General features: G+C 36.1%; 1 protein-coding gene and 2 non-coding genes across 3 annotated transcripts; 1 reads left to right on the top strand and 2 right to left on the bottom strand.

Annotated features, from left to right (window-relative positions):
• Positions 1 to 398: 398 nt before the first annotated feature.
• LOC142982685 (centrosomal protein of 104 kDa) lies at positions 399 to 26,729 on the bottom strand. The gene is made up of 20 exons (XM_076129318.1): positions 26,339 to 26,729; positions 21,489 to 21,647; positions 20,989 to 21,124; positions 20,349 to 20,436; positions 19,874 to 20,054; positions 19,229 to 19,440; positions 18,595 to 18,792; positions 17,977 to 18,166; positions 17,534 to 17,621; positions 17,084 to 17,240; positions 16,497 to 16,723; positions 15,354 to 15,491; positions 14,680 to 14,811; positions 13,431 to 13,644; positions 12,579 to 12,998; positions 11,929 to 12,361; positions 11,717 to 11,819; positions 11,309 to 11,448; positions 10,754 to 10,849; positions 399 to 10,444 (listed from the first exon to the last, which is right to left on the bottom strand). Exons 1-20 carry the CDS (start codon positions 26,376 to 26,378, stop codon positions 10,323 to 10,325), a joined length of 3,474 nt encoding a protein of 1,157 aa, XP_075985433.1. The 5' UTR covers positions 26,379 to 26,729; the 3' UTR covers positions 399 to 10,322.
• TRNAC-GCA (transfer RNA cysteine (anticodon GCA)) lies at positions 14,289 to 14,360 on the top strand. Its single transcript has one exon. It is a non-coding gene; the product is annotated as a tRNA-Cys (tRNA).
• On the bottom strand, positions 15,762 to 15,833 carry TRNAC-GCA (transfer RNA cysteine (anticodon GCA)). The gene has a single exon. It is a non-coding gene; the product is annotated as a tRNA-Cys (tRNA).
• Positions 26,730 to 27,026: the final 297 nt, after the last annotated feature.

Raw genomic sequence — 27,026 nt, forward strand, 5'->3', positions numbered from 1 at the left:
GTCCGTCTGTTTTTTGTTGCCGCTATAACAACACATTCTGAAAATTAAAAAATATATAAGTATTCAGAGTCGTTGCAGTGATAGCCGCGTGGTTTAAGTTGGCACCTCCCACGAAAACATCGTGAGGAAACCTTGCATGCCTAAAATTTGTTTAATACATTTGTTCGCACTTGGCCAGCGTGGTGGACTCAAGGCCTAACCTTCCCCCTCCCTTGCCCTGCAGTGGGATAGTAATGGGTTATATAAAAAAAAGCAAAGTCCCCATGCAATAAACGTGTTTTTTTTGTATTTTTTTGGTACGGAACCCTTCGTGCACGATTCCGACTCGCACTTAGCCGGTTTTTCTTTCAGCATGTAACCCAACTAAGGTCAACCAGTTTCAAATAAAACACTTATAATTGTTAAGAAACCCTTTATTCTTTCTTTCGCTCCATATCATTCGCATACTTGCGATAACAACCCTTATTCGTACGCATTAAAGCCCATCATTGTTTAACACATTTGGGGTCAATACATAGTACTTAAACTTATACAGTAATAACATAAATATAAATAAATTAAATAACAACCTAGTAAAGTAATTTAAAACATTTTGCCTGTTTTGATCATCACTTTACCATTTCGATTATTGTTTACAAAATCAATTGTAAAATATAAAATCTGAGATCTGTTAGGAATATTTATTATTTACAATCAAAATATTTTTTCAATTTGGAAATTTTCCTTTTTTTTACATATCTTGGTAGGTACATCGATAAAACCAAAATTAACAACTGAATTCCTACAAAACTTGCTCAAAAGTAAGGCATAAAATAATTCATAATATGAGTAAAACTAACTGTTCTAATGACAATCAAAACAACAAAATACAATTACATTTTTAACAAAAAATTAACAATGAATTATTGCACATATTATTAAAGTAAATAAACCTATCAGTGTCGGGCCCACAGTCCTTACGATTCCGTTTCAATTGACAGTCCGTGAAGCAACAACTATCTAACAATCTTGTCATAAATGAGACGAGAGAGATCAAAAACATGAAGTATTTGTTGAGATTGACAGACAGAATGAGAATCATAGGCTTGGTTTGTGTTTACACATATTCGGTTCGCCAATATTTATCGAACAAAACCGACTCGACTCACTAGTTCTGCTTGTGCCCAGTTCATCTACACATATTCGGTTTTGCCGCCCGGCCAGGCACATTTATGTTAGACTGACATTTTTTTTAACATTGAGAAAATACTATTAATGCACAAACTGCATTTTAGACATCCGGTGTCATGAATATGCGATTTAGACCACCAAAAGTGGATCACACAATATATATGTTACTGTCTAACCTAACCTACCCATGTCGCTTTGCCCAAAACTCCTCTTTATAACTATGTTACGGTGTATAATTATACCCTAACATAGGTATGAAGAAGGAGTTTTTTATATAGGCACCGTAAGACCGCAACATAGTTTTTAAACTCCGGCTTGTTCGGACTTTTACCATTGAGAGTTGGTAAATCTTAGGTGTTACCGGAAAATCTTAGGAGTTACCACCGTTCGGGCTTTTACAGTAACATATATACAAAAAGGATCAACACAATATATATATCTATATATACAAATAATAGTGACCAACTAAACGTTAGTAGAGGACAGTAAAATATAAATATTATACTCGTATGATTAAAATAGTAAAAGTGTATTTAAAAAAGATCGCGTAGATAGTTGTCGTAACCGGTGGTCCTGTATGATAAGATGTGGATGTTAATGAAGCAAGGGAAGTTTGTAACGATCGTTCCAAATCTTTCTTTGTTCTCTGTTTTAGTACCCCTATGAGCACAAGGCGTGATTTTATATATGTGTAATGTGTATGTGGCCATGTATGTAAAATAGCAATAGTCTCACGTATCTGTCAATCTCAACTTATAAAATGTTCGAGCTAATCGCAGTCTATAGCTAGGTACGCGTCAAATAGAAATCAAAGCAGAAAAGTCGAATCGAATCTCAAATTTTTACAATCAGTCCAATTAGTTACAATAATACTTAATTTTTTAAATACCTTCTTAAAGAACGTTGGCGTAATTCTTGTCTAATTTCTTGTGCGCAAAATCATTTTTAGAAGACTAGCTTTTTATTTCTATAAACATTTTTACAGGAAAACTCTTGCTGAAATTAACTATTTCTATACTTTAAACATTACATTGCAAATCTTTGCAGTAATCGGTTGACAAATTCATCTCCAAAGCTGAAAAAGGTGCTTGAAAATCGCGCGAATAGTAATATAGTAACTTAAAGTCTTATTATTTCCAATATACAGCAACGTTGATTAAATCCCAGTTTCTGAGGTTCATTTAGCGGTAGTTAATCTATTCAATAGCGTTTAAACTCATATAAAATAAACGCTATTGAAAATAAACTACCGCTAAATGTACTCAGAAACCGAGCATTATAGACAAACACTTTATTTTCGCTACCACGCTTACTATTCGCGCGGTTTTTAGGCCTCTAAGTACCTAATTATTCTCGTAGTTAAAACTGCATATACTTAAATTGTCAAGCCAAGAAACACTAAAGTATGTTTTAGAAAACAAATGCAATCTCCACTTATATTTCTAACGCATCAATCTTCACGATTGCCACTCAAACAAATCTTTACGTCAAACCAGTGCCTACTTATAGTTAGGAACAAATCAATATTATTTATTTTATTACAGTTAGGTACTATGTGTTATTGCCAAGTACCTACAAACTGTGTACGTAACATAAGTATCGTGTCGTAAAAATCAATATCATACACTCAAATTATAGTGAACGCCAGCCAGTTTAAATAACGCGCAAACACAATAATTTGTTAAAATAAAATACATAAAACTGACATAATACACGAAAAGCATAGATACAGATTGTGTAAACAAAAGATAGTTAGGTACAGAATAGTTTTTGTGACATAAGCTGTTCTTCCACTGAGTATCATTTACACAAAGGTGTTATAACTAGGTACAATTTTGTGGTCATTATAATTGCTTTTACAAACACAAATGATAGAGTATCTTAAAAAGTATCATTAGTCAAATGGATTTGTAAAAATATACAAAAATCTTTATTAAATATCAAAGGTTAGGAACAACGTAACAAGGTATTTTTACTCCCTGTATACTTGAAATATATAAGGTACTTAATTGGTTAATACATATTATCTTAGAGCAGGAACGAAGCACTTAGCACTTTGAAAAAAATCATTAAAAGGGCCGAATATTGCTATTCAAGAAAGTTTTTATGTACTGAATCGTAAAGGATATTATTATTACCATGTTATAGTTTTTCATATAATATTTGACATCGAAAAACTACTTATTTACTTCACTTTAGTGTGTAAAGTATATTGTTAGCCGGGTCCTGACAGAGCGAACAGCCTCGCGAAGCTATATCTAGGTCTCTTTTCTTTCAGATCGAAATGAGCGAGACCGAGATATTGCCACGCGAGGCTGCTCGCTCAGTTAGGACCCGGCTATAGTTCGTTTTAATTGGTAATTTGGATTTATTAAATTGTTTGAGCTTTAAGGTCGTGTACTTGGATGTTACAATTATGTTTTCAAGCTATATCAAAGAGCATTAGGAATCATTTTGAAAATTAGCTGCAGGATTTCATACAAAAAGATAAAGATAAATAACAAAATAGCAGGAACAAGGTGACACTTAAAATTAGCTTATTTGATGTATTGGTCAATATTCGTATATCTACTTAAATTTCTAAACACATCGTGGAAAAAATAGAAGAATCTATACAAAATGCAATTGAAATATTAAAATGTACAATATTTGTAGTTTGGAAAGAGACGTACACGGGAAAAATTCCAGTATATACAAAGAGATTTGCATAGAAAAGAAGTGAAGCGAAAGATTTTGAAGTACACACATTTAGGAAATACGTGGGCCACTACTTATATTTTGAGCCTAACTATGAAAAACGGTAAACGTGTGAGTGAAAACTACTTTATCGTGTTCTCGGGTATTCTTATGCATGATTTAGATAGATTTTTATCTGATCGAAATATTTTTTTAATATTTTTTTTTCTTTCCCGCAGACCCCTCAAAAACAGGGTGTTTAAAAACATAACCTGTTTCTTGAGGCGATGAAAAATCAATGTTTACGGTATTTATTTTTGACGTTTTGGGTCTAAATAAAGTCATTTGATGTCAAACTGTAACGGCATTACGAGAAACTCATTAATTAGTTTTTTTCGTGCACATAATAGCCGACTGTTTAGCGAGATGCGTTACGGCCGGCATTGTTTTTATTGAGCTCAACCTCTAGGATTTTGTGATTTTTCCATATTTTAAACCAGTCTTTAGGTAAATTTTTGGTTGTAAATCAATAAGAATTAACCATTCTGCATTTTTCTAAAAGCACTTTTCAGCGTAACAAAGTTTTTATAAAAAATCAAGGGACCATTTGTTCCGAAGTGCTTCAAGCGCGAATATTTTTTTCTGGATTTGGTTCATCTTAAAACTTCCATAAAGTCGACTGGTATTTATTTTTGGGCTCATGCGCATTATATCCTAAATCCCTGTTTTATCACAATTTGATACACGTATTTTGAAGCCAAACGATGTACTTTTCAAGCATTTGTTAGCACTAATCGGCGTGAGGACCTTATCGAATTGTTGTAAAAAAAAAATTGGTTCATTTAGAAAAAATCTTCTAATCGGAAATGTTGTTACCTAATATTTTATATCTAAGAGTGGAAATAATGTTTAGGTTTGTGTCATTCTTTTCTTGTATCAGGAAACTAAAATGCATAATTAATTTTCGCACAGCATCAATTTTTCCGGAGACAACTGGTGACCTTGGTCGACCTTCAGGAATTTCATTGGTGATGGAAAAATAATCATGATAGAACTCTATTTATTGGCGTTTTAAATTTTCAAAGGATCAGACTTTATCACCAAAATAATAAATAAGTCGATATAGACATGACTGTTTCTATAAGTCACGTCGAAAGTCGTAAAAAATATTTGCACGAAAATGTTAACATCCTAATGCCATTTTCCCGCAAACTTACAATTTTCGATCGACGATATTGAAAATATTTTCAGCGCAGATTTCAAAACTTTCTTAGGAATGTAGTAGTCAAAAAGATCAAACTTTACGATGAAAACACCAAATGGGGTCTAAAACAATCAGATTCGTCAAGGCTCAAAATATAAATAGTGACCTAAGTATTACCAGAACTATTAACTACACAGAAACCATGAAAAATATGGTAACCTATAAACATCGAAAGCGAAAATAAAGTAACCACTACTTCAATTGTCATCAATCAGAAATCACTGTGTGGTTTTCCACATTCAAAGTGACATACATTCATACACACAATCAAAAACCGTACACAAATATTGACCAGAAACGATTACGAATCATTTTCCATCGAAACACCAACAACGAGTTTCCCATTAAAAATTCAGCCAAGGAATCACCAAATGATAATTCAGTTGAAAAGGAGATCATCCATTTTGGGCCTTTTTTCAAAGTGCCGGCCAACAAAAAAAAGTGGCATGTATCGATAGAGCTATCGATATGCATAATGCGCATACGCACCACTCCCATCGTCGTGAGCCGGGGCGATCACATAACGATTCCGATAAGTGTGTTACAGTAGGGAATTACATACAAATAATACTGATGAGCTCGAGTTGATACGGTGACGACCCGTTTCCGAGTTGATACGTGTGCTTACGGCCTTAAATCAACTTCAGAGTGGTCGCTTCACAATAAAAATTGCTTTAGATAGTTAATTTTAGCAAAATCAATCATTATTTTATGTTTCACAGCACTTTCAGAAATGAATATTATGAATCTTCAAACCTGTATAACTCGGTTCATAGCGATCCTACCGGTTTCGTGCGGTACTAACTATTGCTTCAAATGGCTAGCTCTATCGATACATGCCACTTTTTTTTGTTGGCTACTTTGAAAAAAGGCCCAAAAATGTATGGAGCCTGGATGATCTCCTTTCAGTCTAAGAACTGAATTTTCAAGTCGTCAAGTGCCCCAATTTCGAAACGTCGTAACTGCCGTACATCATACTATACCTTAAGGCATCTTACAATTAAGTTAAATCTATACCAACAACTGGGAACCCACTCTAAAAACCATTATCAATTGCAACTCGCTCCAATATCACAGTGGGGTGATGTGGTCTTTTGAAGCTTAAGCTAATTAATCGCTACTTATTCTAAATTAGGAGTAGATAGTAGGAAATTAATATTTTGTTATAAAATAGGAATAATAACCGGTAAACCAGAGCATAAGTTAGTTTCCCTCCCTTATTCCGGGAGGAGGTCCTTGCCCAGCAGTAGGACAGTAATGGGTTACGTTTATTTTAGATTAGTTTCTGCAGAAATAATTTATCTTCTGTCGCTAAAGTAGAGAGTAAATAGCGTAATCAAATTGTATATTGGGTACATCTTAAATTGCTTCCAAAATTGGGTATCAAATTTAAGAGCATAAGGTTTACTTAGTACAATAATTGTGACAAACTGTGTTACATCATTATTCATGCAAGATGGGCATTAATATTCGGTACTTTTAAGTAGGAAAATGTACTCAAAAGTTTCAGTCAAACCTTCAAATTTTAGCTGCAAATGTTGCAAATCTAAGTTAGATGCTTTAATACATCAGGAAAGGCCCCAAAAATATGATAAGACACGTCAAATTTCTTATTATCTTTTTCATACTATTATAATGTTTTTTTCAAAAGTAAAATTACAAACAAAATGAAGACAAAGTCTAAATAAAACAACTCTTACTAGTTATAACATCCTAAACTACGACTAAATCTATACTAAACTTAATGCTACAGTGTCTAGAAATTAATTAAACCTAATTTAAATCCATTTGACTAACATACTTTATAATAAAATAAATAAATTCTAAGATGTACATTATTTTGCTATGAGATCAATTATTTCGTAAATGATAGTAACTTAGATACTAATTAAAAAACGAATGACAAAGTAAAACTAATTTAAAGACCTAAAACTCCCATGAATAATAATACTACCCTCGAGTTATTACAAACGTGCGAACTACGTCACGACGGACTCTCTCGCTCGCACATACACATTGACACATTCCTAGGATTCTTATGACAGTAATGTAGCTCGCACGTCTATGGTATGGCTCGAGTATAGTAACTGTATCAGTTATAAACGTCGCGTTAGCTTTGATTAGTTGTACCTACAATGTTTTGTTTTTTTTACTCATATACAGTTTCAGTATTGATTGAAAGAGACAAAGCACTGTATAACTAATTAGAGCTTTCATGACGTTTGTTAGTAAGACAGTAACCCTCTTATTCATAAAAATATATGAAGTTATGAAAGGCTTATAAAGTGTTTTGTTTTTTTCACTCCTTAGCGAAATGAGAAAGACGAAACATATTAAAGTAGCTTTTTAACAGTGGCGTAGCGTGCATTGGCGGGACCCCGTATAAAAATTGTTTGGGGGCCCTTATATTGTTTGGGGGTAAAGATTTTTCACAAAAGAAAATTATATTAAATAATAATAAAAAATATAATAATTATTATTATTTCTTTTTCCTTACACACTTTTGGGGGCCCCGTATAATTGATACGGCAGATACGGCCGTAGCTACGCCCCTGCTTTTTAACTAAAATAGGTTTATAGTGTGTTTGTGAATAAGATTTAAGTAGGTATATAATAACAGTTGTTTTGTACCTTTTAAAAAAGCTCATAATAATGGTGATTTACACATAATCTTTGGTCGAGTAACGCAAAAAGATTTTTGAGAGTTTAATGTGCAATAATGTTCAATATTTTATTGAATAAATAAATGATAATAATAAAATATTCAATTATAAAAATGCAACGGTAAAATGCGTTTGGAATTTCTTTAGATTTTGTTTCCGTTAGAAGTTATAATGCGTCAAAAGTGAAGGGTGTTCATTTTCCATCGTTTTCCAAACAGTTTAATACGATTCCCATTAGTATAGTGATTATTGCACAATATTATAATTTAAGAGTAATTTTATAGACACGGTTTGTGATTCCACATACTGATAATGTAGATTAACTAGATTTATTTCGGTTATATTGCAGAGTTAATTCCCATAGATATATTTTTCCACTATTTTGTGATTAAAATATGATTTCTCGTCTATCGGTAATCTCGTAATTGGTATGTGTAAGTTAGCATTTAATATTTTGTGGATATTTTCTATATTGATCTTATTTTTTAGCTGTACAATTTCAGCAACGGTATTCTTATTTTTATCAGTAAGTGGAACCACATTTCTAGTGAAATCAATGAGCAGTCTAAGACGGAATCCATATACTTCTGGACGGTAAGTAACGGACTAAAAAGCAGTGCTCTCTTAATATTAGTGGAAAGTAGAATTGACGGATGCGATAGTACTTAGTGATACACGCGCCAGATAACTTTGTGTGCATGAATCTAGCTGCAAGCCGCCGCGAGGAAGGAAAAAGGGATTTTGTAGAGGAGTGCTATTAGCGTTTCATGGACGTCCATGTGGTTTAGGTCCCACCGCATATCTCTTCAATTTTTTGTATTTCCTTGAAGTGGTTTGCGACTATATTCAGACACTTAAATTAATTTGACGCGAGCTGTAATATATAAATCATATATTTCATGAGTATTTTTTTATTTATCTACTCTAGAGTTTGAATTTGAAATAAATAGGTTATTTTCTATAATAATCAACGTAATAGTGACGATATTTTATGATTTCTAAATCTACAAAATACATTTTCTGCTAAGCAGTTGAAAAAATAAAAAATAAATTTAAATTCATAAGTATTTTTGACATTGGTATTACCAGCGCTACACTAAAAATAAAGATATTTTTTTTAGTTAATTTATCGAAGGTAGGTCATAAAAGTGATTAGTATTTTTTTAAGAAAGTGCTTATACGATTAACAATTGAAAAATTTAGAGATTTTTCTTTACATTAAATTCTTGAGCCAATTTTATGATTGTATTAAAGTCTTCAAAAAATAAACGAGTTATGATTGAGCGTTTTAAAAATTTGATCAAAATTTTGCATCGACTTTTTAAAATTACAACTATCTGCTTTTTATGGCAACTGTAAATTTCTAATAAGAAGTAAATGTCACGTATAAATGCCAATACTGTTGGGTTTCATATTTCGTATAGTTTTAATACTTAATTACCTAACTGCGAGACGCAAAGGAGGGTAATGTGCTTTTATCTACGTATTTATTCTGCATTACGACAAAGAACAAATAAACATATTTTTTTAATTGAAAGATTTGTTTTGAAATGTTTCAGGAGTTGAAAGATTAGTTTCTTATCTAAAAAAATATCTATCTGTGAAAATAATAATAAGTCAAACCTATTAAGCTAGACGTAATTTTAAAAATCATATAATCACTTTCTTGACGTAAAGTACTGAATTTGAAGAAGTAAATAAGTTTCTTCCTTATACATGGTAGTACTACGCAAAGTTATACAGTCTGTCCTTACGAGTTGATGATCACCACACGACGTTATTTGTCTATTTTAATCATCTCGATATTAAGGTGACAGTTCGCAAGTGAGACAGAAAAAGACCGATACATGAGACCGCTACTGGAGACTGCGACAGTACCTTTACTTACGATCGATCTGTCTACTGTGTCGGTCTTGCTTGGGAAGTGTTTCATATGCATTACCTATAGTCAAGTAACAGACGCGGTATTATGCCTCAAGTCTCCTATCTGTCGTGACGCGAACCGCCGCCTTTACTAACGACATGTCTCCTCTCTGGTCTTGCTTGCGAAGTGTTTCATATGCATTACTTAAAGTTAAATGACGGACGCGGTCTTATGTTTTGGTTTCCTACCTCTGTCGCAAACCGCCGCCTTTACTTATGATCTGTCTCCTGTCTCACCTGCGAACTGTTTTATATGCATTAGCTATAGTTAAGTGGCAGCCGCGGTATCCAGTCTTGGTTTCATGCCTCTATCGCGACGCGAAATTCCACCTTTACTTGTCAAAACAATTTCTTTGACACACGATTCTCAACTACGACTTACTCTCATAAAACCATATTCAATACCGAAGCGCTCCTTCATATCGACCATCTGGAATCTGGATGGGATTTTCCTTCATTCAACATGATAATTAACCACGTAATTCCCTCTCTCTCTTCAATAAATATCTTACCAGATCTTCACTAGCGTTACACCACGAACCTTCGAGATCCCTTGCCAAGTACTACCACATACAAATATGTACAAAGGCGCTGAGACACAACACCTCTTGCAGCAAGTCCCTGCACTATGAGGACTGTGTGAGCCTGGGGTTGCGAGGACACTGCATCAGGTGGCGCTGCCAGGGCAAGTCCCGCGCGAGCACGTTGGTGAAACAGTAGGGACACTTCCACTCGTCCATGCCGAGAGCTGGAAACCATTTATAAGGGTAATCTAGTATTTCCAACTATCGTCGCATTTACGAGTATGTCCTAAGGAGAATGTAGAAGTTAATAGTAGTGCCGTGACTATAAAATTTTAGGTTTACATTTAGACTTTATATTTAGGATTGCGTAACATGTAGTTCCTCTTTCTTGTAATCTTATCTTTTAGAGTATTTATGTGCTTAATATGCAATAAAAAAGCTTCTACAGTTGAAATAGTATCTACTAATGTAGCTATGCTTTTCAATTCCACGTTAGTAACTATGAGATAAATTGGATCTGTATGTGTACTCACGCATGCAGTTGACATGATAATCGGAGTCATCAGCTCGGAGCGCGGCACCGCATTTATGACAAGCTTTCCAACTACCCTCACTCATCGAACATTCCTCTGAAATTAGTAGACATTTACACTGTGATCAGAGGAATAATATGTTAAATTAAATCAACCGCTGTGCAACAGAGCTAATTAACACTTCAATAGCCGCCTTTACATACACACTCTATGCGATAGAGTGTGTGTCTAAAGGCCGCGTTCTTAGGAGCGTGCAGGATTACGCACGGCAAAGCAGCGCGCTCTTCGCTCGCGATTTTCTTCACGGGTGTAAGGGGAAAGCACGAGTGTGTGAGACTGTGTGTGTTAATGAGTCCAGTTTGCAGCCAAACACTCGTCAACAACTTATTATATTTCCATCTATCCAATCATATCCAGTTCTGGTACCAATAATCTCGATACTTCTAGAAGTTTACGTTCCTATCGAGCCTATAGTAGTCGAACCAACGACCCTCGCGAGCAATAGTTCTGACCACTTCGACCACTACAACAGACAATGCTAAATAACATACATACCCAGTAAATGCGCATGCAACATCCTAGCTTCAAGCGCAACTCGGCAATGTGGACACCTCGCTAACAGCACACAGCGCCTCCAGTAATGAGACTCCAGCGCATCAGCTCGCACTCGACGACCACACCAATTGCACGTCGTACTGGAAACAATACAGTTTACCATTTGAAGAAAGACCACGAAATTAAGAGTAGCGTAGAAGAAGAACAAGATCAGACAGTGTAATAACATCACAGAAAGTCTTTACAAACAGATGCCTGAACTAAATCATCATGTCGTTTTGGAATTTTTAATTGATGGCCAGACTACAGGCTCAAGTAAATTTAAGGGAAGGATTCGAGTAGTCATAAGTGTAAGTAGGCTTCATGAGTTTTAGGTGATATATTATGTGTGTATGTGTTCATACTTACTGTAAACTTATAGGATCTGGTATGTTATCGGCACTGTCTACTCCACCGACATCATACCCTTCGTAGTGCCTCTCATCACTGCTGGTTGCTTGGTGTCTCCGACCTGATGCACAAATATTTTATAGTTGAATTTAAGAAGCACAACTTTATATAATCTATTATTATCAAATTACGGAATTTATCAAGAATTAAACCTAAGTGTATGCATTTACCTGGACTATAATACCCGCTCTCATCCATCTGGCTATGCTCATCAAGATGCAAGTTCCTCAACCCAGCCACCAGTCTTGGAGACTCCAGCACTCCTTCCCTCAGATAATCTGCTTTAACCTTCGGAGAATCCAGGCTTCTGCAGTCGGAATCACACCTTAAATCATTCCTCGACATCTGTGGAGAATCCATTGGTAAGGAGTCCATACTCCGAAGGTCATTTCTGGAGGTTTTCGGTGACCCTAAGGTAGGAGAGTCCCTATAGTCTAGGTGTAAGGGCTCGTAAACAGTGACTGGTCGTTCTTTGAGCTGAGGTTTCGAAGGTTCGTGGTCGTAGTGGATCATGGAGTGACGGTTCTCATTGTTGCGGTTCGTGCGACGGTAGACCACTTGTTCAGGGGTTTGGGACTGGCTTTGGCTCTCTTGAAAATGTACCTGGAGTAGAATTTTTGGAGCATAAGTGCAAGAATCAATGGTCATCGGGTAAGTTATTTCGATTTCAAGAAACTATAGCAGGCAATTAGGTAGAGTAAAGCAATTGGGTAAATACTGGCTATGATTCTCAACTTTTGTTAAAAAGCAGTTTAAAGAATAACACAGAACTTTAAGAGAATACATCTATTTCCTGGGCAATAGTTAGAGAATCACTCACCTTCTCAGTTCCAGAAGAAGTAGACCTCGGCGAGTGCTTCGGACTGACAGCACTATCCAACCTCAGCTTATTATAACCCGGATAATTAGAAAGGTCTTTCGCTGTCCTGCTAGTAGTAGGAGTATACCTCTTAGTAGGTGACTTTTTCAGACTACTCTTTGTTTTAGACGTGGTATAGCTTCCACTGATACTCGAAGGTGCTAAAGTTCCGCCGCTAGCAGTTGACGTCATTGATTTAAGGCTGTATGATGACGTAGCCCCGATTGATGACGTCATGCCTAGGGATGCCGTCATCCCGCTGACGGTGGTCCCACTGCGAGTGGACTGGGAGACGCTGGCCGTCTCGATACTGTTGTCGATTGCTGATTGGTCTGTTCCGTTTAGGATCTGTTCTTCAGTTGGTGCTTGGTTTAGCATTTTCTGAAAGATTAGATCATAACCTTTAGATTTTTAGAACCTTGTGTTTTATAGGTAAATAGGTAAAAGTAATAATAACGAACTAGTTATAATGGAAATAGTTTGGAATTAGGGAAAAATTAGACGATTAAGTTACCAAAGTAGGAATGAAGGCTGTAATATTCTAGGGTAAGAAGTTAAAATAAAGGCTATTTAAGTACTTACAAAGAATTTTTGTTTTAATGACCTCATAATAATTAATGACCTAAAATTAATAATATTTTACAATGGTTGGTGTAAAAGCTGGAATTTTAGACAGATTAATTATTCGAAACTTTACCTTTCTATGCATAGGTACCTGTTTTATACAAAATCTTTTCCATTGTGATATTCAGAGAAATTGGGATATTCAAACAACTAAGAAATAATATAAAAAAATGTGAATACACACCATACCTGCATATCAATCCTATCAAACTGTTGGAACAGATGCCTATAAATCAGGTTCCTCCGAGTCACGGCATCATCTGGAGGTAGCTGGGCTCGTACAACTCTCGGCGACCGAGCGTATGCGGCTAACAGTATGCGTTCAGCGGCCGCGCGGACTGACCCAGCTGCGTGCTGGGCTCCGGCCGCTCCACACTCGGCTAGACGACGAACTGTTAGGCCACTGGAATTAAGAGTATAGGAAATTGTAGGAACAGGTTAGCAGGAAAACGCGTTTGGTTCAAGTATCCGAAGGTCGTGGGTTCAAACCCTGAACCCTAGGCAACACTAATCGATAGTTATTAGTATACGAGTATACTGACTGATGGACAACGCACAGCCGAAACTACTGAACGTAGAAAGTTGAAATGATATGAAGATTCCTTAGGAAGTGTAGAGAAACACTAAAAGAGGATTTTCGGAAATTACTGCTCCGAAGGGGATGAATTCCCATGCGGACAAGCCGCGGGAGGACATCTAGTAAAGTTAAATACGAGCACATAAAATGTGACAGTCGGCCTGTTACGCAATCACGGCAAAATCGATTTCAATTTATATAAGCATGGTGAATAAGAGACATAATTGAAAACCCTTTTGTTTTTCATATTCAAGGATGACTTTCCAATATCAGCCTTATATTAAGGGAAGAAAGTTCATAAGCGATCGGAACCCGTGGGTTAGCTAGTAGGAAAATGTATTAATTATTGTATGAACGATGCAATATTATCAAATAATTTCTCTATAGACTCATAAAACTTACATTAGTTTTATAAAACAAATGACTCATAGTTCATATTGGCATGCGTCATTTAGTCGTACTACTCATTCGGGGATATAGCTCAGTGGCAGAGCAATCGACTGCAGATCGATAGGTCCCCGGTTGAAATCCGGGTGTCCCCTTTCCGGTACGGGACGCAAACCAATTTTTTTAATATATATTTTAGGAATAGATCAACTTATAGCGAAATTATTATTATTATTGTGAGCCTGTATTGTCCCACTGCTGGGCAAAGCCCCCCCCCCCCATAGTTTTCCACTGTAACGAAATATGTTAAAAAAAAAGCGAATTGAGAACCTCCATCTTTTCTTAACTTGATAAAAGTACAGATAAAACAATTCGAAATTAAACCGACACACTACGAACTATAATAATATATCTCTCGGGGTACTTAGGTTAATACACAAGCAAAATGAAATAAAATAATGTAAGGTCAATCACCTGTTCTTATCCGTGGAGATGCCATGACTGAGTATGAGCTGTTCTAACATCTGCAGCCTGGAGAGAGCGAGGCGAGGATGCATGGAAGCCGCTACTGGTCGCACCAGCTGTTGTGGTATTACGTGGAGGGCTCTGAAATACAAACAATATAGCTTACTTTAGAATTTACAGAATAATACAGTTTGGCTAATATTTGACATGGTGGCCAGTTTTATTTTAACTAGCCATTAAGTTAGGCGTAGAGCTATGCATGGCAATACGTGATCTCCAAGGCACCGAGATCTCTGATTTCAACTTTCATTAAATAAATTAAATAAATAAATATTATTGGACAACTCACACACGGTCATTTGATTCCGAACTAAGCAGAGCTTGTACTATGGTAACCAAATAACTGATAAACATACTTATATACTTCTAAATATATACTTATATAGATAAATTGACAACCAGGCTAACAACATTATTCAGATGGAAAATTGCAAGTAGTACTTTTTAACCCGACTAGGTATCGATCTCGAGACCTCTGCGCGCAACCGCACAACCGCTCAAACACATTAACTTTCAAATTTGTCAAAAGACCCCTTAACTTTCTTAAATTAATAGAAAAAGATTAATCCTAACTCCAATTGATTAAAGATAGGATATTAAACTAAACTAAAGAATCTACGCACCTGACTTGTGGACAATCAGCGACGGTAAGTACTGTGTGTTGGGCCGTGGAGTGGACCCGTGGTGCAGGGTCTCCACATGCTCGTAGTAGTTCTGGTAACAGCTTCTCTATACAACGACCTACTTCGGCACCACATACCCTGGAAATAAGAACAAAATATGAGTGCGGGTTTTATGCCAAAAAAACTTACAGTTGAATTGAGGACCTCCTCCTTTTTTTGAAGTCAGTTAAAAGCCGAATACAATATTAATTATAGTAGCGGCCTTGGGAAATGTATAAAATAATTAAATTTTCAACAAAAATAATAATATTTTTTGCAATAGAAAGGCGAAAAATAGTCGGTAAACATTGTGGAGGATTCTCAATCATAAAAAATAGTAGGCAACACTTTGAAACGTGATTTTGTGTTAGGGGACACCCGGGTTTGAACCGGGGACCTATCGATCTGCAGTCGATTGCTCTACCACTGAGCTATATCCCCGACTGATATTGGATCTCAAATAACACATACTTTTCTAAACGATTAGTCATTAAATGAAACAAAACGTGTTTAGTTTCGGTTTGGTAAATGCGAGGACGTGCTCCCACGGTACGTGACGATTATAGTTATGCAATTACATCATATTATCGCCTTTTATATCGAAATGGAAATGTTTGAACAATAGGACTGCATAATAACCTTTAATCCATAACTTTTCATCTTTCGCGTTGCATATTTAATATGTTCGCGTAAATTCCCGTATCCTAATATATTAAACCTTAATCAGTTTTTTTAATCATCTTACAAGACCATATATTTACTAATGTTACGGCGCCAAAACATATAATATGCAATTCTTTAGACCGTGAACTGATAAAAGATAGTTACCTACAAAAGCAAAATTAATACGATAAACATTCAACCGTAACAATTGACGCACTGTTTACATGTCGTCAGCGAATCAGTCCCCGGGCGACCAAGGCTAACGTCAGAAGATCTATCTTCTAACTCCAGCCTAGCTCTGGCCAAGTCGCAAAAGACGGGTCGACGGTATGTAAAATTCTAATTGAAAACGCAACAGTCGTCAAACAACGTCACAATGAAGTGAAAATGGCTACTTTACACCATAATAATAAGAAAGAAATAAACTGTTTGTTTCCTTACCTATCCGGCACGAATTCCTTAAACAGCACCTTCACGACCTCATTAGCCTGACTGTAGACAGAGAAGACCTTGTCCCTCAGCGCCCTCTGCAGGAGTATAGCGGCGGCTCTAGCAGTCTTGTTCGGAGATGTCTTCGTACTGCCATTGGATGGAGATGTTAGTTCAGCTCGGAGACGGGATAGACCTTCCTCTTTGTCTAGGTAGTTCTTTGAGAAGAACTTTTCAACCTGAAAGAAGATAAAAAGTTCTGAAATTCATCTTAAGATTTTGGGTCTTATACGCGATTCGAAAACGAATTATTCCTTTTCATTTCTCGAAGTATCAATTCGCGTTTCGGGGATTCGGGGCTCGAGGTTTTTTGGGATTTTAAGGAAGATTATCGTAAACTCTTGTGAGAATTTCAACAAGTAAGATGATGTTTTAGAAAAAAGACAAATCGCTTTACAGGGAGATAGTCCTTTCGTTGGCTTTCATTAGCGATAGATACGGCATTGGAAGCATTTTTGATTGCAGTACATCAAGTTTATATGTAGAAGAAGTTGTTAAATTCCATTTTTGTTTAGTTTAGAGCTCCCTTTGATACTTACCAAAGGATAACCAAATATAAGTATAGGTAAAGCAGCGTGTTTTCTCTCTCTTTCGTTCAGTTTGTGTGGCGGAGCGGAGCGGGAGTGAGATGTGGCTGCGCTGCCTCCGCTGCACTCTTCCTCACGACCCTCGCGCAAGTACTCGTTGGTATGGGAACTGAGGACATATGGACGCCATTATAATTACATCTCCGTTGCCCATGTACTCCGACGTCACTCGTTTTTATTCTTGCTGCTATCCTGCTGCCTCCTCAGAGCGGCTTGCATTTAATTCAGACACACAAAGTAATTTGGCTCGTACCTGATATATGTACTTGAAATTGTAATACTTTTAGGGAGTCGGAATCCGAAGTGCGAATCTTTCAAAGGTAAGCATTATTGTCTCTCAGGATATTCCTGTCTAGTGTCTAGTAAACAAATAGTTTTGATGAAGAGGTTTCTTATACGTACTGTCTCAATGCAGGTAGTAAACGTTCTTCATAAGCTTCAAATGTTGATCGTGGACCTGCACTTTTGTTTCTGCGACGAACCACTGAACCTAAAAGACGCAAATATTTTCATACTTAACTTTAATAGTAGGATCAAAACAGGTTTATCATTTTATTGGAAAATTATTAAAATAAAAAAGAGTCAGAATAATTTACTGAATACAGATTATATTTTAGATTAGACAGTCTGAAGTAAAGTAGGAAGGCATTTACCCGACTTAGTTTGCGTCTTTACTTTAAAGGTAAGTTCAATATTTTTTCGTTTAGGTTCTTAAAACCGTGCTTCCATGTTGATTTTATAGATTGGTTAGGGCTAAGTCAATGACTGATTATTTTGCGATCAAACGACAATGGTCTATGTCGGCTTTTCGTAGATTGGTAAGGAATATTTTCAGGTGTTCTTACCATTAGCAGCATTAGGTGTAACACTCCTCCGAGGGCTGTCAGTCTCTTTCCTCAGCTCCTCTTCCTCTATCTTCTTTTGAGCTTCCATTCTTTCTTTCTCTTCCTGCATCAGTTGCACTTGGACGGCTTGCGCTGGCTCCGGGTGAGGGTATGATGGTGGTATTTCTTCTTGAAGAGTTGGTTCTGGTGACTGAAATAATGGTTTATTCGTACTATTACAAGTATTGTTATAGACAACTTAACGACTAAAAGACTGACTACAGTAAAATAGGCTTTTGACCTCGCATCTCTCCCGAATGACGAACTCAATTGATTTTGTAGGAACGCATTGGTAGCGAAAAATAAAAATCTCTATCTGAGTATGTAGCTGGTTTTTCCAATGAATAAAAATCTCAAATCTTTTTAGAAATAACTACTGTTGATATTAACTCTTTTCGCAATGCGCACGTTTGCCCGTGCGGTGAACACAGTGAAACCCGTGCCTAGCAATGGAATAGTCATAGGCATTTTTTTGTATTTCCGCAAACAATATGTGAGTTGAAACTGACAAACTTTTGCTTCTTGTAGAATTTCTACCCACGCACATAATATACCTATGTTACTCGAAATATCACTTACTGGAGGCATATTAACGACTTCCTCTTCTTCACCATGCTCTACTCCATTCACATACTCCGGTTCTTGTTCAGGCTCGGGGTCTATGGGGGGTACTGGCGAGGGTATGTCCAGGCTGAGGGAGCCGGCGACCACGGACGGAGACAAGTGGTGCGAGAAGTCATACTCTTGCGGCATTGATGAGTCGTTGCGGCGGTCAGGCTGAGAAAGATGGAATAATTGTATTGAAATCTACAGCTATTTCACGGTCGGTTGCCGGGGTAGTTCTGTAATAGACATTTTTAAGAGAGATTTCTATGATTTTCTATGTAATATGTATTTTTATTCATTTATTCTTCAATAGGCAAATATATGAAGGGATTTAGGCCCTTGTGTAAAAACAAAGCATAACAGCTGTATAATCTGCTTTTACAGAAGCAGCAATAATTCACTACTAAAAATCTGCTGCCACGTATGAGAGTGGACTTTAAAATCCTAAACCCGAGATCAGAGAGCATTGCAGTCATAAAATTAAATGATTTTGAAACTAACTACTAAAAACTGAATTCGTTAATTTCCTTGTGACTTTCCTAGATTTTTATGCATTTTTCATTGCAATAAGTCCTTAAAGCAGGTAACATGAGAATAATTGACTCACCCCATCCTCCTCAAACAGTCTACAAAGCGCTGGATCTTCCTTCACGCCACACAAGGCATCAGCAATCCTATCCCGCATACGGCGCGCCAGCTCGAAGTCGTCCCGCGCCGCCGCTGTACGCTTGCGCAGACGCCATCGACCGATGCGGATACCGGCTGACGCGAGAGCTGAACCCGCAGACTTTAGGCGGCGGGCGTATTCGAAGCGCTCCTCTGAAAGTAAAAAGTAGTAGATTAAAAAAATAAGGAAAATAAAAAGTGCTTTTGGCTTTTTAGCATGAGAAAAATTACGCAATACTGGTACGACGTATCTTAGGTTAAGGACTCGATAGATAGGCTAACTGCAGCCATTGAATTGACTACTTCAAAAATAGTTTCACTTGCTCAATAGGAGACAATTACTATTTAATTAAGTACTAAGTACAAAACCGAAAAATTCCCTACAATAAAACTCGAGTTTGGTTCTTTTCTGGCTCTAGCAATATATATACGTAAATCACGAGTTATTGAACCGAATTAAAGCGACGAACAAAGTTCTTTTGTTTTATTATAATCTGCGGGAAAAGTCTTAGTTGTAGCCAGGAATAAAGAATGTAATTTTTTTAAAAAGCCTATAAATCTACAGAGACTATAACCTTTAGCTTACCCTGAACTGCATTCTTCTTCTTCTCATCGAGATTCCTGACGAGATCAGCGATGTCGTTGTCCACGTACATGATGAAGGCAAGGTCATCGTATGGCGAGTACGCCGGCTCCTTGCTGGCTGTGGGCGTGGTTTCTTCTGCTTCGGCCTCCTCGCCCAGGACGTTGACTGCCATGAGGGCTACCTGGAAGTAGAAGTGAAAGAATTATGTAGCTACAGTGCATAGTATTGGAATTAATCCCCGATCGTGCGTCCGAATATAATTTTTTTACATCGGATTCATTAGTCTTTACTCAGACTCAGTCCAGTTGTTAAGACAACTTTATTATTAAGAGATTGCTTTTGCGAAACCAGTGTCGCATTATCGACAACAACCTAACTAAGTATGTTTAGTCTCACGTAACCCACTTTGCTTAGGTATATCAAGGAACTTTGCTGAATTATTATAAGAATAACAATTTAAATACTTTGTAGTTACCTGATCATCATCTTTAGCTGGTGGATGAGGTCCAGAAAGTCTAAGTTTGACAAATCGTGCCACAGTTGGTTCAGGAAGGGCGGCAGATCTGGAATCATCACACAATGATTAATATCTATTAGTATATTAAAGCAAGCAAGCACACGTCAAGAGGAGCCCGTGGCTTAGTTAACAACAGCCGCGCGGATCGATCTCTGAGCTTGCCGAGGTTGTTCTGTGGATGGGTGACCATCTTATACATATCGAGTTCCTCCGTGTTTCGGAAGGCACGTTAAATTGTGGGTCCCGGCTGTCAATTTCGAAGACCTTTGACAGTCGTTAACAGTTGTCAGAAGCTTGAAAGTCTGACAACCAGTCTTACCGAAGAGTATCGTGTTAGAACCCAGGTAAGGGTTGTGGAGGTCAGATAGGCAGTCGCTCCATGTAAAACACTGGTATTCAGCTGCATCCGGTGAGACTGGAAGCCGACTCCAACATAGTTTGGAAGAAAGGCTAAGCCATGATGAGTATATTAAAGCACTGATCAGTGCAAAAAACAATTTCATTTCTATCGTATATATTGCACTCATCAAATATATTCTGGAAATCATGTATCAACATTACGACCGCAAACAAAGTTGGTGGCATAGTAAGACCATACCTTAGTTCCCTAGTCCTGGCTTGCGGTGCTGGTCTCGCCAAAGTGACTCGACCGACGCTGGTGTAAGTAGCGCCGCATGGTGTCGCCGCTCCCTCCGACACCAACCCGCCTGATACCAGGACTTCTACACATGCCGCTGTTGGGAAAGATGACAAAGTATAAGCAATGTGTAATGTAGAACTACAACGCCTTTATTTGATATAAAAGTCTTAAGTACATTTTGCTCCAAGCCTGAAGCGTATAAAATTATATTCTCGAGTTTTTCCCGTCAGATATTATCGTCTGTTTCATTGAGTTGATTTTCAGTAGACTTCTAACTTAAACCGTCCGTTTCTATAGACTCCAAATTCATAACGGTCGGAAAACCTTGATAGGTTCATTGAGTTGATTTTCAGTAGACTTCTAACTTAAACCGTCCGTTTCCATAGACTCCAAATTCATAGCGGCCGGAAAACCTTGATAGGTTTCATTAAAACTGATAGTTATATTTGTCTACTCACGTATAAGCTGATGATGAGCTAATAACTGTAGTTTGTGGACAGAGGTGACACGTGAGAGACGGAGCAGGAGCTCGTGGGGTGGAGGACCCTCGCTGCGCCAGCCGCGCGCCGCCGGGCCCTGCGCGTTCAGCTCGCATGCCGGGTAGTTGCTGTCCTCACCTAAAATCAAGACAGTTTAACGTTACACATAGTTTACGAATAGACCCGGCCATAGTAGAGCTAGAACAATAGTAAAATGATTCTAGTAAATAGGGTTTAAAAAATAAATAATACTTCAACTTTGTAAAACTGTTATGATCTCCTTGATCGGTTAGCCTTGAATGTCGTTCTTTTTAATCTCATTTAGGTAGAAGATACGTCAAAACCTACTATTTACTTCTCCATGTTCTGTCTTAACGACTGTCTATGAGTTACAGAGGACTATTTACCTAAGTTAAGTTACAATGAATCTATTAAAAAATATCGTTTGATCATCAAAGTACGAATTCATCCACTTTACGTATTTCCTAAAACATAAAACTAAAAAGAGCATCCCTCCGTTCTATCCGAAAACCTATGTCATCAATAAGTACTAATACCCAGATAATTAAAACTAGACATATAAAAAACCTATTTAAATTATTATTAAGTAATAACATAATATAATAAATTGCTTTTGAGGCAGGATAAAAATATGTTAAAGCCATGAAACTGTAATTTCAGTAAAACATTTATTAATTGTTCAAGAATTCCCATATATTATATTATGTACGCGCCGATCTCAACTATGTAGTCAAACAATATTAATAGTATTTCAATATAAATATTTTAATTAACGAAGTAGAGTTCAAGCAAGGTTGTTGGACGAATTCCAAGCTCCCGATTGTTGAAAATATGCCTTTGTACTTGCAAAGCTTCGTAATTACGGTAGTAAGTGGAGAATGTATATAAGTAAGTATATAGGTACACTTAAGAGATTAAAAGCAGTAAGGAAAATTACTCCCAGGCGGCATTTTGGCGATTATGCTGTCTTACGAAATGTGTTGCTGAAAAAAATGCTTTTTTTTCAACTTATTGCTACACAAGGGAGTGATTCTTAGACCTTGAGTATGTCACGCTGACCAAGTGCAGCTTGTGGACAATAAATGCCCCTAAGATATGCTTTAAACAACTTTTATGCATACAAATTGATACAAAGATTCATCACGATGTTTGCCTTCACTGATAGAGCAAGTGATTTTTTTTAATACACACGTAACCTCAAAAGTCATTGGTGTGAAAACCAATTTATTTACTCATTTGTATGCAATATCAAGTGAAACACGACCACCGTGGTTGTCAAAATCACAGGTAATAAAACTCCAAATTCCTATACAAATCGCTATAAAAACGTCCATTACGAATACAGATATAAAGTACACACGACATCAAAACAAAGTCTATACACCTTTCATAACCCCATCGGTGCATTAAGCACGAAAGTTCTATCGATCGAGTTAAATATTTTATCAACCGATTCGGTCGAAGCATATTTAAGTGGTTATAATGATAGTGTATCAAGACATAAAGAATTACCGATAGATGCAGACTGATCGATCGAAGGGTAAAAGGTTATAGCAGTTCAGGTTGACGTGGGTTGTTTATTGATTTTAGTTTTGAATAATTTGAGTTGTTTGTTTGTTTTTGTAGGCATAGCTTTTTTAATAGAAAGTCTAAACATACTTATTACTTATATTATTGCATAGCTTTTAATTGATACTCGTTACAGAAATATGGTTAAAACAATTTCAGTGTCATATAATTAAGTATATTTGTCGTTATAAGTATTACAATGATTTCTATAATATAACGGATTTTATGTCTGAAACTCCGAATTTTCCAGAACTCAAAAAACCTTTTAACTTTGGCCTACTCGCATCAAAATCCCACCCGCAGCCAAAAAACACATTCTTATAACATTATTACGGAAAATATTTCAATATAATGTAAATACAAACATACATACACAACATCAAGCCCGTACATGCTCACCCGTTTTCATAAATATTAACCCTCTTATTCATAAAAATATATCTTTCTCTCCTTAGCGAAATGAATAAGAGAAAACATATTATAGTAGTTTTTTTACTAAAATAGGTTTATAGTGTCTTTATGAATAAGGGGATAAGTTATTTAGTGCGGAACCCAGTTTAAAAATACTGAGCAGAGAAATAATTATATCTCTCTTCTTTATTTCACTAGTGAGAGACGTTCGCGGAGTTATCTCGGATTACAAAGAATAAAAGTTAAAAAGGTCACGTCTCCCTCGAGCTTAAAAAGACAACGATCTCATTGAAGTTTTTACTTAACTTTTTTTTTGTTTTAAAAGGTCCCATCGGATGATAAAGTTGAAAACTGTGTCACGAGAATGTAAAGAAATGAATGCTAATCGGAACTCTTATAATTATTATTATTCAGTTTTTTTTTTCAGTTAGGTATTAGGTTATTAGTATTTTAAAAGCCGTTTCTATTTTAAGTAATTCGTTGGATGCAACTTAAAATTTACTTCATAAATAATTGTCTCTAAGAACATTCGAAAAATTGTATTTTTCTGTATTCCTCAGGCGTTTAGACAACAATTTAGAGAATACCATCTTCATAATAATACATAAGCGTCTTCCTGCCTTTACTATTAAATATAGTTACAAATGGGCATTAGACACATCAGCAGTATATAACTTTTATAATAGTAGATAATTAAGACGTTAGAAAACCTAGCGAGTCTGTTCTACCCGGGAATCTATCGATCTATCTATCTGTAGCTCGATTCTGTACCACTATCGACTACCGACAACCGGCTAGCTATCGAAATATTGACATTTAGAATGTACTGCCAAAATGTTTCCTACGACACCCGTCAGAGGCGCTGATCAGATTTTCATACAAAATTTCTCGATGACAGTTCGGTTGTCGGTAGTCGATAGTAATAGAGAATCGAGGCACTGAGATGTCGATATATCTAATATATAAAATTCTCGCGTCACAGTTTTCGTTACCGTACTCCTCCGAAACGGCTTGACCGATTCTCATGAAACTTTGTGAGCATATTGAGTAAGTCTGAGAATCGGCCAACATCTATTTTTCATGCCACTTGACACCTTTTTTTTAAATTTTTTATGGCGAAACAATGTTTGCCGCGTCAGCTGGTCTATCTATATATCGACATCTCAGATTTGGCCATCACATGCCACTACAGCTGTCAGTCAGCTGTCTGCGTAAAATTTCACACCCCATAAAACCACCATTACGAATGAAACATTACGTCTAGTGTTATTTTAACCTCTACAAATGAAGAACTAACTAGCGTCCACCATGTTTCCTATTAGTCTAATGGCCACTCTGTCATTATAAAATATTGACACTACTAACTAATTATATTTGTTTTACTACGAACGAATAACAAACCTAACTGTGAATAAATAGAGTGTACTTTTGTGTATTTGTTTAAACATCGATTCTTTTATAATAGGGTAGTTTTTCAAGGCTTTTTTGTGATTAATCGTAGTAATACTAGAAATTATTGTTGTCTCCCAAACCTATGTTAGGGGATTGTTACATTGTTGGAAATTACATTATAAGGAACAATTTTGGATGGAAGACCGGTATAGTTTATGATTATAACTTTTACTTTGTACTTCTTGTTACAAATAAACTATATGTATATCTTTATATATAAAATTCTTCTGTAAGTGTGTATGTCACTGAACTTCTCTTAAACGACTGGACCGATTTTGATGATTTTTTTTGTGTGTGTTCAAGGGGATCTGAGAATGGTTTAGATTCACAATTTTGTCCGCTGGACAATGTTTTTTTATTAAATTTTTATGGCAAAACAACGTTTACCGGGTCAGCTAGTACATACATATTATGTTAGGCCATCAAGCGCCTTCAAATGAATAAACGAGTGTTTTCTTTTTACCGAGCTCCTGTAAGGCAATAGTCAAAGCATAAGACTCGTGAGAAATCGTTTATACAAATCCCTGTATTGCGTAAAGACGAAAATCACTCCGAATATTAGCATACCCCTTCATTTGAGAGAAAAGTAGTGAATCACTTGAAAAAAAAATGCAATGCTAAATTATATGTAATTAAGCAGTTTATTCTTAAAAAGAGCGATTATCGTTATCGGTTTATAAATTATACTTCGAAGAAGTACATATTTCTTAAACTACGATATTTTCAGTAATATTCATCTGCTTCTAGATGAATATTACTTTAAATTTTCAGTCTAGACTTGCATTTGATCCGTCTGAAACAGTTTATTATACTAATTTAATTTATCGGTACCTCGTTTAAGAATTATTTAAAACGGCAGAAAACAGTATAGGAATAACTAGGACAATGAAATGTAGGGAATATAAGTACTGTGACGAAAGAACCCTTTGGAAAGCAGACTGCACAAAGCATAATTTATTTAACCACTCTCATTATGATAATGGGAAAAATACTTCAGAAGCGAATTGAACAAAGAAAACGCTATTTATTCGTGACTATTACAAAAAAGTAAAAAACAATCCAATTAAAGTAAAACAGGATTCTTAAAACGTTAACAGCTCATCTCAATTTGTAGAGATCAAATATTTATGTCGAAGATCAAATTGGATGTAGAAGTTCATGACATTTAGCATTATTGTAGAGAATAGACTCTATATACTATTGTTAGAACATAAAAATGAAATTAAGTAACGAAATAATAGATCAGTCGAACTAGAAATTGTTGAGAACAAGATAATTTTGATCCACGTCCTCATAAGAAAAAACCTTCAATCGCTTAAAACAAAGACAAAATCTTTATAAAGCATTTAAAAAATATTTTAATAAATATTACTTACTTGTTGCATACACGACGTGAAACGGAATGCGTTTTGGCATTCTAAAACAATATAATTACTACCTCTTTACGTCCAAATAAAAAAAAATATTCACTTCCATTGCTACTATTTTTGAAAAAACGTAAAAATATCAAATATTATTGAGACGGAACACTTTATTAGAAAACATATTGACAGATTTTACATTTAAGAAGGTAAATGTAGTTATTTGAATAAATAATTGTGCTATGTAAGGGCAGAGTAGGGACTGAGTGAAGTTGGGGTGGCTCGCCGGTAAATGAATCAATATTTGCGCGGCTAAACTCATTAGTTGACGCGTTTGAAATACCGCGCAGGCTGCATCGATAGTAACGCCATCTAGTTAGACGGTTGATAACTACCACCATCTTGTTTTCATATGAAAATAGGAAAACTGCATGAAAAGGAACGATGTGATTGTACTTTTATGAAAGTGGTGCCATCTATGTTTAAATAAGTAAGATTGAGTTTTTATCGCACTTGATTTGTGAAATGGCTGGCGTAGCATTCGTAGCCGATGTCGTAGCTGTTTGCTACGAACTGCCCTCAACGCGTTGTAGTGGATCTGCAGTGCCTAAATCGTTGAATTGAATGTATACTAATTATACATTCAATTCAACGATTTAGGCACTTAGGGTTTTATGTGGTTGCTTTTGAGTGTAACAAATAT

This window comes from Anticarsia gemmatalis, chromosome 22 (genome assembly GCF_050436995.1).
Source record: "Anticarsia gemmatalis isolate Benzon Research Colony breed Stoneville strain chromosome 22, ilAntGemm2 primary, whole genome shotgun sequence".
NCBI lineage: Eukaryota > Metazoa > Arthropoda > Insecta > Lepidoptera > Erebidae > Anticarsia > Anticarsia gemmatalis.

What these genes read in the sequence shown, in the direction of transcription:
- LOC142982685 (XM_076129318.1), bottom strand. Translation starts at nt 26,378, where the DNA reads ATGCCAAAACGCATTCCGTTTCACGTCGTGTATGCAACAA. An exon ending in AGCTCATCATCAGCTTATAC is followed by an intron (nt 21,125 to 21,488) that starts GTGAGTAGACAA and finishes CTTTCCCAACAG; the next exon opens with CGGCATGTGTAGAAGTCCTG. An exon ending in ATCTCCACGGATAAGAACAG is followed by an intron (nt 13,645 to 14,679) that starts GTGATTGACCTT and finishes TCTTAATTCCAG; the next exon opens with TGGCCTAACAGTTCGTCGTC.